The sequence below is a fragment of the Diadema antillarum genome, unplaced genomic scaffold, assembly GCF_040938485.1.
Source record: "Diadema antillarum isolate AM-2024a unplaced genomic scaffold, OU_Dant_1.0 seq00000918_RagTag, whole genome shotgun sequence".
Classification (NCBI taxonomy): domain Eukaryota; kingdom Metazoa; phylum Echinodermata; class Echinoidea; order Diadematoida; family Diadematidae; genus Diadema; species Diadema antillarum.
The window spans coordinates 77,270-87,881 of record NW_027271770.1 but is presented as its reverse complement, the minus strand read 5'-3'; the positions used below and the strand labels follow the sequence as shown (position 1 = coordinate 87,881).

At 39.3% G+C, this 10,612-nt stretch overlaps 2 protein-coding genes across 2 annotated transcripts; both read left to right on the top strand.

Annotated features, from left to right (window-relative positions):
• Positions 1-1,627: 1,627 nt before the first annotated feature.
• On the top strand, positions 1,628-2,563 carry LOC139741301 (uncharacterized). Its single transcript, XM_071651890.1, has one exon. The coding sequence runs from the start codon at positions 1,628-1,630 to the stop codon at positions 2,561-2,563; it is 936 nt and encodes a 311-aa protein (XP_071507991.1).
• A 3,530-nt stretch (positions 2,564-6,093) lies between these two features.
• Positions 6,094-8,901, top strand: LOC139741299 (uncharacterized; the record flags this gene model as incomplete). The annotated part of the gene is made up of 3 exons (XM_071651888.1): positions 6,094-6,678; positions 7,313-7,422; positions 8,160-8,901. Coding segments are annotated over exons 1-3 (1,437 nt in total), but the record flags the coding sequence as incomplete, so codon positions are not given.
• Between the last annotated feature and the right edge of the window lie 1,711 nt (positions 8,902-10,612).

The following is a 10,612-nucleotide window of genomic DNA, read 5'->3' as shown; positions in this document are numbered from 1 at the left end:
CATCTATGATATCATATAACTTTATATCATATCAATCTTACATACAATTATGTATATTATCAACTCATCTAGACCGGTCTTGGATATTGGGTTGATATCGGCAGATTTTGTGTAACTCATAAATGGTGTTATTTCTAACAGAGTTTGATATACAATTATATCAGTAAAGGTGAACTAAAATTGTTAAAATTGGTAGTCTTGCGTTTTCAAATCAACGTCTATCCATGTCATATGTATTATGTAATACGCTAATAAAATTAATACTTTTAATAAGCAAGAACCGCTTTGAAGATACTTTTTTTAAAAGCATTAGCTCAAACATCGTTAAAGTTTCTTTATCGATTTCTTGTGAAACTCGCGCGCAGAATCATTATCTCAATAATCTTGGCAAAATTGGTATGATAAACACCCTTTCAATTCAACAAGGCATAATGTATATGAATACTATCAAGGACGGTATAATTATCATCGTGTGTTTTATCATTCTCTTACACCAATGTGACATATCAAGTCGATGATGAAAAAGATTGTTTGTTCAGGTTGTTTGTGTGCGTGAGTTTTTATTGTTATTATTATCATTATTATTATCATCATTTTTGTACTTTAAAGAAAAAACAAATCTTACACACCGACCTTTAAATTGCGTAAGTGAGACTCATGGAAAGGGAAAGTCATCGGTAGACTGGCGTCTGAAAACTGAGGAATTCGAATAAAATAATAGTTTGTTTTGCCGGTGCATGAACTCCCGCTCTTTTATTTTATGTTTTGTTCTGTCATGCTTTTCTTCGCACAAAATTGCAATTTCCATGAGCTAAAACATAATGATTATGAAACATCAAAATTCCATAACTTTTTTTCCCCACTTTCTCGTCTTGGATAAATGTTAGCTTGAATATCATATAACATAGTCCTTTTATATCTTTACTCCCACATTGTTTTTTGTTTGGTACAGATGATTTATATTTTTCCATTCGTCGTTCATTTACATAACACACGCTCTTGTGACGTTGTTGTTTGTTGCTGGTTTTTTTCTTTTTGTCAGCCTTCCTTGTGCACAGTCTCCTTCAGCAATAAGACCTGAAGTCGAGTGACTTGGCACCAAATCAAGTCGCAATCCCCTGTGAATCTCTTCAAGCCTGTATTTGGTGCTATTATTATTTCTTCTTGGAGCAGGAGTTACCGAAGAGGAACGTGATGACGAGGAAAAAAAAAACAATTCTTTGCCAGAATTGACCTTCCAATCACTTGTAATTACACGCCCTCAGTTCGAGGTGCAATTCCTTTTGCATTCCCTCTTTGTTTTTTGTCTCCTTTTCAAGATACTTGTTAAAAAAATATATAATATTTCTTATCAGTAAATTTGAGCAAGTTGGTCACGTAGGCCACTAACAGTTCTCTGTCATCAACAGAAGATGACTTTCTTGGTACCGACAAGGAGGTGATACGGATGTAGCTATACGTGTATAAGATGAATGTAGGTGTTGGTTTTCAATATTTTGGTCTGTATGGCGACGTTTTACACCAGTTCAGTTCATTTCGAGAGACTTTGTGGTTGGTATGTTGATGTTGTTACTTTTAATATTATGATGTGTGCTGTTCGCGCTGAGGGAAGACTGTGCTCCAACGCATGGCTGACCTCCCTCAAGAGCGTCTGAAGATCGGACCTCCTTTTTCCCAGGTCGGTGTAGATTGCTTCGGGCCATGGGAAGTAGTCACCAGGAAGACCAGAGGAGGTGCTGCGAAAAGCAAGAGATGGGGAATGATATTCTCCTGCTTGACCTCCAGAGCTCTTCATATCGAAGTTCTTGAGGAACTGAGCACTTCGTCATGTATCAATGCACTGCGGCGATTCATGGCTGTGCGAGGCAAAGTGGAAACCTTTTGGTCCGATAGAGGATCAAATTTTGTGGGAGTCTTGAATGACAAGGTGTTTCGCACCTTTCTGGAGAGGAACAACACAGAGTGGAAGCTAAATCCACCCCATGCCCCACACATTGGAGGAGCCTGGGAAATAATGGTAGGACTATTCAAGAGAATTCTCAAGGGCATTCTGCTCGAGACTAGAGAGAAAAGTTTCACCCATGAGACTTTGGTCACATTCATGATGGAAGCTATGGCCATCGTGAATGCTAGACCTCTTGTTCCACTGAGTTCTGATCCAGAGGACACATCTTTCCTCTCACCTTCGGTGCTCTTGACTCAGAAACATGGGAGCATTGAAGAGGTGCTTGTCGAGGATTGGAAGCGTAACATGTACACTGCTCAGTGGAAACGCGTCCAAATCCTGGCCGACAGGTTTTGGAAACAATGGAGACTCCGCTACTTGCAAAGCCTTCAGCAGAGGCGCAAATGGACAGGTACGGAGAGGAATGTCATGAAGGGTGACATAGTCCTGTTGAGAGACAGGGAGGTCAAACGAAACCAGTGGCCTCTTGGGATCGTTGAGAGTGTTGGTTCTGGAGATGATGGTTTAGTCCGTCAAGTTCAAGTCCGTCTGCCTGCAACTGGAAAAACCTATTGTAGGCCAATCCAGGAGTTAATTTTGTTGGTTGAGGCGGAGTAAACGCCTGTTCATGGTCAGTTTGAAGGCCACTTTGTGACTTGTTGACAATTGTTTAGTTTTAGAGTTTACATTTCGCATGTAACGTGTACCATAAGTTATGTGTATTTGTATTTAATCAATAGTGGATGTGTTGTGGACATCCTAGGTAACATTTTAAGTTTTGAAGATTTTAACGTCCGTCGGACGTTGGGGGAGTGTGCTGTTCGCGCTGAATTGTTTTTGCAATTTCGGCTTCCCATACTTAGGCTAGTGTTAGCGCATTAAATGTAGCAGTGATTGTGTGTAAAGTGTATGCGCGCGCAATATATATAGTAGTGTAATTTTCGGCCTTCCATAATGGGCTAGAAAGATGGCGCACGAACCGACGGTTTGCTGGTTCGTGAGTCTAGCAAAAATGCAGAAAATGTGTAAGATTATCACACGATAATCACAGAATTCCGGATGGAAGTCTTGCATCTGATGGTTCTGCGTAAGTTTACGATTATTATGTTGTTCATAGTTCTTGATAAAAGAGAATTTAAATGCCTTTTGTGTGTCCGGATATCATGAACGGTCTAGCGTAAAGTGACGCTAGTGTAGGTTATGTACGGTGCATATTGATAAAGCGTAGGATTGATAGCTTCGCATTGTGCATTGTACGTTGCGTGTAGAGTTACTGTAGTTGTAGCGTTGTAGATTCGCATTGGCTCTTTGTGTTATAATTTGGCCGTGAGCTGATATGATGTGTAGAGCAGTATTAAGAATTTGATTTATATGGTGGTAATACATTCAGAATTAATTCACAACTCCTGTAAAGATGAGAAGTTTGATTCATACAGTTAAGTAACTCAGTTTGTTGAGTAAGATTTCCAGGTGAAGATGTAAAAGTAGATATGTGACCGTGCACCTCAAAACGAACATAAAGTCGCACACACTGATTTTGCGTGAGGACTGAAAATAAGTGAAATGGGTCAACCTAGCCGAACTTGACTTTTTCATATTTTCTGAAAGAGCGGGTCTTCTTTCACATTATGCTAAATTTGGTATCGTAAAACGGGCAGGAAAGTGTGTTTTTCAGCAATTTATCTCGAACATTTTGGTAGAATAGTGTGATTAGGTGTGTCTTTAGAATCCCTTTTTCATTTCTGAAAAGTCCTGTCCACACTCTTCACTTTCAACGCTAATAACTTTTGAAAGGATAGTGCTAGTACTGCTTTGAAAGTTGGCATTAATTATGGACAGAATGTGTTAATGAGGCATGCTTAATTTCAGTTTAATTTGATAATCCCTTCATTGTTGTTACTCTGGTGGTTTACTTCCTGGTTTTTGTCCCATTCATCGCACAGCCAGCACGGTTTGGTAAAGATTAAGTGCTTGAATAGACAGTGTACTTCAGAGCCTCTTTTCTCAGTTCACGCTTTTCCTGAGTTTGTGCTTTCTTTCCAATATGTAGATAGGTTAGGAGAGTCCGTTTGATTTGAGTTATACATCATTTTTAAGCTTAAAGTCTGCTCTTTCAGAATATGGTCTCAACTAAAAATTCATATCTGGCGACTTTTTGTTTGTTTTGAGGTGCAGGGTCGCATATGAGGTTGGACTTGATATTATAGTAATGGTGAAGATTAGTGATAATTTCGCTGTGTGGACAGTTCCAGTCTAAATAATGCCTTGAGACGTCAGTATGAAAAGACTTTCTTTCGTGTTTTGAGATACAGTGTACGTGCTTTACGTGTTACACTCATATGTGGCTTTATAATGGTAATGTACGGGCTGAAATATTGTCACATTTATATGTGATATGAAGTGTACGTTATTATGGCATCTTAAGCAGCTCTGGCTTAGGGAAATTATTATTTACCTTGCTTAAATGTACGAAGGCGAGCGTAGTGCCACACATGTAGGCATATAATGTGTGATATATTAGTTATTTTGCATTTTCCATACAATCCTTTGCAACTTACTGTATTATTTCACAGCTTGGGACAGGATCGCAATCGGAATGCATCCAGAAGGGTTAAGCTTCTAGGCTTGGAAGATCACAAGTCTGTAAGTCTGGTATAGGGTCTTTATATGCATATCACGGCCTCTAAATATATATATATATATATATATATATATTTTTTTTTGTGGACATTGCAATAGAACATGAATATTGCTACAGTGTCACCTACAAAGTGTAATAACATTGATACAGTGTGACAGTGGATGGATAATGGACATATATAAGATGGCGGATACTGCTAGGCTGTAGGGTTTACACCCGCTGCAAATTTTGCCTGTGCCTTCGCAGTCGCCCAATCCATCGCACCATCATTACCTGTTTGATATATTGTGTATGTATCTATCACCACGTATGAGTCTGTTTCATGCCCGGAGGGACTGCATATATAAGGGATATCCAGTGTCATTTTTCCTGATCACTGCTTGCTCTGTCATGGATTCATGTGCTCAGTCCCACCAACTGCATGCTATATTCGTATGATGCTGAACCATGCTTTAACGGAATCAGGTGCCTGTGTTTGTCTATTATTTCAAAGGAAATGATCCATCCATCACCATGATCCAGAGTCTTTTATCGCTGATCGTGAGTGCCTTTATGTTTTGTGGGGATTGCATCTAAGGAATATCAAGTGACAAATTTTGTTCCAATTCTTGTACTGTATTGGGTCCATTTGCCTAGTCCCACTCGTAAGACTTACATTTCCTATTGCTGTATATTCACATACTGCGGAACACTGCCGACGGAATCCTGTGTATGGGAAAGTCTCATCCTTCTATCTAAAGAAGTGTGCTATTCATCATGGCCCAGATTCCCTTAATCCTGATTGTAAGTGCCCTTCTCACACTTGGCGTCAAATCGGGTCACTGTCGCTCAAAGTTCAACATTCCGAACTTAGATGCTGATGAATGGAAGCGATTAGACTCCGATTTAAAAGCGCGAATAGCCCCTATTCATCATGAGTTAGCCATTGACGCTATCAGTCCAAAAGAAGCTTGTAAACACTTTGTTGACATTTTGACAGAGATTTTACTAAGCCATCCCGACTGTACTCTTGACGAGACGAGTGCGTGCAGCAAATTTTACTCCAGATTTTCATCAAAAACACTGCAAGATGTTACCAAGCTAAAAAACAAACTTAGAAAAAAGGCATACGGAAAAAAATGCGACTGAAGAAGATAGGAAACTCTTCAGACAAGCAGTCAAGGCCCATAGTCATCTGAAGAGAATTGAGAGGGATAAGAGAAACGAGTCTAAAGCCAGACGTCAGGAAAAATTGTATTTGAGAGATTTTTGGAATTTTGCCAAGAAATGTTCATCAGGATGCCTAGAGAAACCCTCCACTAAACCGTCATTCACAAGAGAAACTGCTGACCGTTATTTTGTAAACGCATACTCTACAGGCAATCCCATCGACAAAGCAAAATTATCATGGTTCCCATACATTGATGTGGACACTAGATCTTTTGACCTCAGTCCAATTAAACCCAAAGATATCAAGTGTATTTTGAAAAGGAAAAAACCTACGTCTGCCCCAGGTAATGACGGGATAATGTATGGGATGCTGCGAAAGCTACCTAGCTCGCACCACTATCTGGCAACGCTGTTCACGAAACTTCTGCAGACCGCGGATCCTCCCCTTGACTGGTCGAGCTCCATTGTGTCCCTTATTCACAAGTCCGGTTCGACTGACGACCCCAAGAACTTTAGGATGATAGCTCTTACGTCGTGCGTTGGCAAGCTACACCACCAAATACTTGCGGAGAGGGTTGAAAACTTTGCTGTCCAAAACGGTCTTATCAACCCTAATATGCAGAAGGCTTTCTTGAGGGGTGTCAGCGGTTGTATTGAGAATAACCAAGTCCTCCATGAACTTCTCAGTCATGCAAAGGCTAAGAACAAAACTCTTCATGTAACATTCTTCGATCTCCAGGATGCGTTCGGGTCAATAGAGCATGATCTCATTCATTATGTTCTTGAATACTACTCCTTCCCTATCGAACTCAGAACCTATGTCAAAAACCTGTACTCTAGACTTGACGGGGAGGTACGAGGACCCCAGTGGTCGACCTCTAAGTTTGAGTTTCACAGAGGTGTGTTCCAAGGTGATCCCCTGTCCCCCATTATATTCCTGCTGGTATTTAATCCTATTCTAAATTATCTTCAGTAGAAGATAAGTTTGGTTACAACATGAACGGAACACGGTATATCAGTGTGCCATTCGCAGATGATTTCAATCTAATCACAGGTCATAAACGTACGCATCAACGTGTGATGAATGAAATTGCTTCTTTAACTGGTAGTATGAATTTAATAATAATAATAATAATATGAAATATTTATTTAGCGCTTAATACAACATGTTTGTAAGCGCTTTACAATGCTAAACAACCAAACATACAAATCAGCTTAGAATAACAAATAATTTACTACAAATGCATACAGGGCCTACATAATCATTAATTCTGCTCTAAAAATAAATGAGTCTTAAGTTTCTTTTTGAAGATGTCAACGGAGGTGGAGGTCTGAATGTGAGTAGGGAGAGTGTTCCAAAGAAGGGGGGCACAAACGGAAAAAGCACGGTCACCATAACGATTGTGGGTGCGAGGGCCAAGTTTAAGTTGGGTTGCAGATGATGATCTTAGGTTAATGTGTGTATCCGGTCTGGGTTTCGATGAGATCAGGTCAGTTAGATATATAGGTGAACGGTTATGGATGATGTTGTAGGTGATGAGAAGAATCTTGAACTTGATTCGTTGTGGGATTAACAGCCAGTGGAGATTGCGGATGACAGGGGTGATGCGATCATACTTTCTAGTACAGGTGATGAGACGGGCAGCAGTGTTCTGTATATGCTGAAGTGGAGCGAGATGACATGCAGGTAAGTTGATGAGCAAACTGTTGCAATAATCCAGATGCGATGTTACAAGAGCATTAACAAGTCGTTCTGTGGAGCTCTGGTTGAGGTATTTCCGGATTGTCCTGATCCTGTAGATGCCAGAAGAAGCAGCCCGGCACACCTTGCGAATGTGCTCCTTTACATCTGAAGCAATCCAAATGCTGTTGTTTTTCGATCTGTTGTGGATCGCCAAGCGATGTTGAGTTTTCGATTAATGGCACTCCAATTCATAACGTGAAAGAAAAATCTGAAAAGTTCTTGGGCTCATTGTTAACATTTTGGATGAAGACTAGCGACGCTTTCATGTTTATCAAAGAGAAACTGTCACATATCTTGAACAATGTTCATGAAAGTCATGTCCGAAATGAATACAAAGTAGCCGTGCTGACCAGATACTCTTTGCCTTCTTTGCGTTATGTCCTTACTGTACATGATATGACAAACACCCAGTTATCTATCCTTGACGGAATGGTAACTAAGCAACTAAAACTATGGCTGAAGATACCAACACACGGCGCTACCCCGGCTATTCTCCACAGCCGAGATGGTCTCCAATTCAAAACCATATCTGAGTTCTACAAAGAGTGTCATGTACTAGCACATGTATCCTCCCGTTTGGGAGCTGACAATAAGGTTCAAAATGCTCTGGATAACAAAGTATCACGGGAGTCAGAATGGTCAAAGTAAATGTCATTATGTAATGCTGCAGTCTGTGAAAGTTATGTACATCAAACACAAGGTGTAACCATTGGAAAGACAAAGACTAAGATCAAAGGGATACTCAAAGAGGAACAAAAAGATTATTGGAGATCTAAAGTCGCTCCTTTGGTCTTTCAGGGTGACTTTCTGAAGTTGGTGGAGTTAGAAAAGGGTGACCTTACATGGAGATCACTCATATTCAACCTCCCTAAGGGCGTGTTGAGCTTTATAACTCGTGCGGCTATCAATGCCCTTCCAACGGCAGACAACCTCAGCAGATGGGGCAAAAGGCTAAACACCCGCTGCACTTTATGCGGAAACCACGAAACCCTGTTGCACATTCTCAATAATTGCAAAAGTGCACTGGAACAGGGTAGGTACAATTATCGACATGATAGCATCTTGCAATACTTGGTCTCTTTCATAGGCAAAGTGAAGCCCGACAAAGTTATCTGTCATGCAGACCTCCCGGGACATGACATCAATGGAGGTACTGTTCCGTCTGATCTAACACCCACCTCAGAAAGACCAGACATAGTCTTAGTCAATCAAAGTAGCAAATCAGTAGTAATTGGCGAGCTCACCGTCCCTTTTGAATCAAACATTGACTCCGCTCACAACAGAAAATCTGAAAAATACGCCTCATTGGTGCTTGACATTGAAAACCAAGGATACTCATGTGAGTTAATCTGTTTCGAGGTAGGATCCAGGGGACTGGTGACCAAGGAAAACAAACGTCAAGTCACTAAGCTGTTCAAGTTTGTAAGTGACACCCGAAGAATTCGGGAACATATAAGAACCATATCGAAAATTGCTATTCTTACCTCGTTTGCCATTTATAATGCCCGCAACGAACCCTCTTGGACAAAACCGGCATATCTCCAGCCTGCAATGGAAGATTCTTGGTGTATCTAAATAGTTCTATGTACACACACATACATAAACACCCATTTGAATACACACACCCATACCCACATATAAACACACACACACATCCACACACACATGCACATACACCACACACACTAATTTTTCACACTCACACATGATTATAAACTTACAAAACGCATGCACATACACACACGAGCGGGCCCATGTGCGGACCTATGCATGCCTTATATTCACATGTTTATTTTTGGCGAGTACAGTATAGTAGATTGATCATTATAGGTCAATGATATTGATTATCATCAATAATATGTACCCCTTATTTGTATTGGACATTCTGCGCTCCATATCAGTATATTATTCTGTTATAAATGTGTCTTATATCTGCAATGACGACGAATGGATTTTGTATTGTATAGGTACTGTGAAAAGATTACATATCTTAAATTCTGATGAATTGTTTTTGGCATAAATTGTCAGAGATAATTAGTTAAGTGTTGTATTGCTTTATGTATTGTATTTGGGGAAGTTTTCATACCTGGATTTTTTCTTTGATTTTTTGTATTTTGTATTAAGAATTTGAAGTACATTTTTTTTTTCCTCAGGCATCTTTACAGTACATGACCCAGCTCCTTCAGAAGGCTTAAAGAATTACATGTTTTTTTTTCCTGTAAAATTGAACATATTTATCTATAATGATATTCTTTTGTTAAATATGCTAAATAGAAACAATAAAACAGAGGCAAAAGTTTAAGAGGGTTGAAATGAGATGAACCTAAAGATTGCAAAGGTTAAGATTTGGTGGTTTGCTGGCATCTTAGACTCATCCTCTTCCTCATCGCCACTATCATAATCATCATCAACATCATCAACATTGTCATCATCATCATTTTCATCAATATTGTCATCATCATCATAATCACCATCATCATTACCATCGTTATCATCATCGTCATCACTATGAATTATACCACAGAGGTGAGAGGAATACTATATGTATATCATATGTTTATATAAAGCAATTATTTGTGGGCCGGTTATGTCCATTTTGATCTTCCCCCTTTGTATTGTTAATTATGTATATTCATAGGATCTATATTTTTGCATTATGTATTTATCATTATGTATATTTTCCCGTTTTTTCTATAATATTGGATGTGAAATAATTACGATTATGTTGGGTGGATTTAATGCAATTCATTGGTAGTGAATTCCGGTAGATTCGTATAATTGAACGAATGATTAGAGTTATTTGTGTGTGTGTGTGTGTGTGTGTGTGTGTGTGTGTGTGTTTCTTAGGTTAAATTTATGCTGATATAAGTTCATTTTAGCGGTTTTTTTTTTTCTTTTCGTCCTGAAACAGCTGTTCATGTATCATGTTTGTGTGTAAATGTACTTGTATACATGTATATATTTGTGTAACTGTCAATTGTGGTGTGATGGACCTGGTCCACTGTATTTCTTTCCTTGTACTTACCTGCCTGTGGGCAGGTAGTATCCTAGGAATATTCATCACATGCTTTAATTTGCAATTGAAATAAAGTATGTTATATATATATTATAAAGCTGCCATTTCATGATGTGT

Excerpts from the sequence above, each read along its gene's own strand:
- LOC139741301 (XM_071651890.1), top strand. The coding sequence starts at position 1,628 with ATGGCTGACCTCCCTCAAGAGCGTCTGAAGATCGGACCTCCTTTTTCC.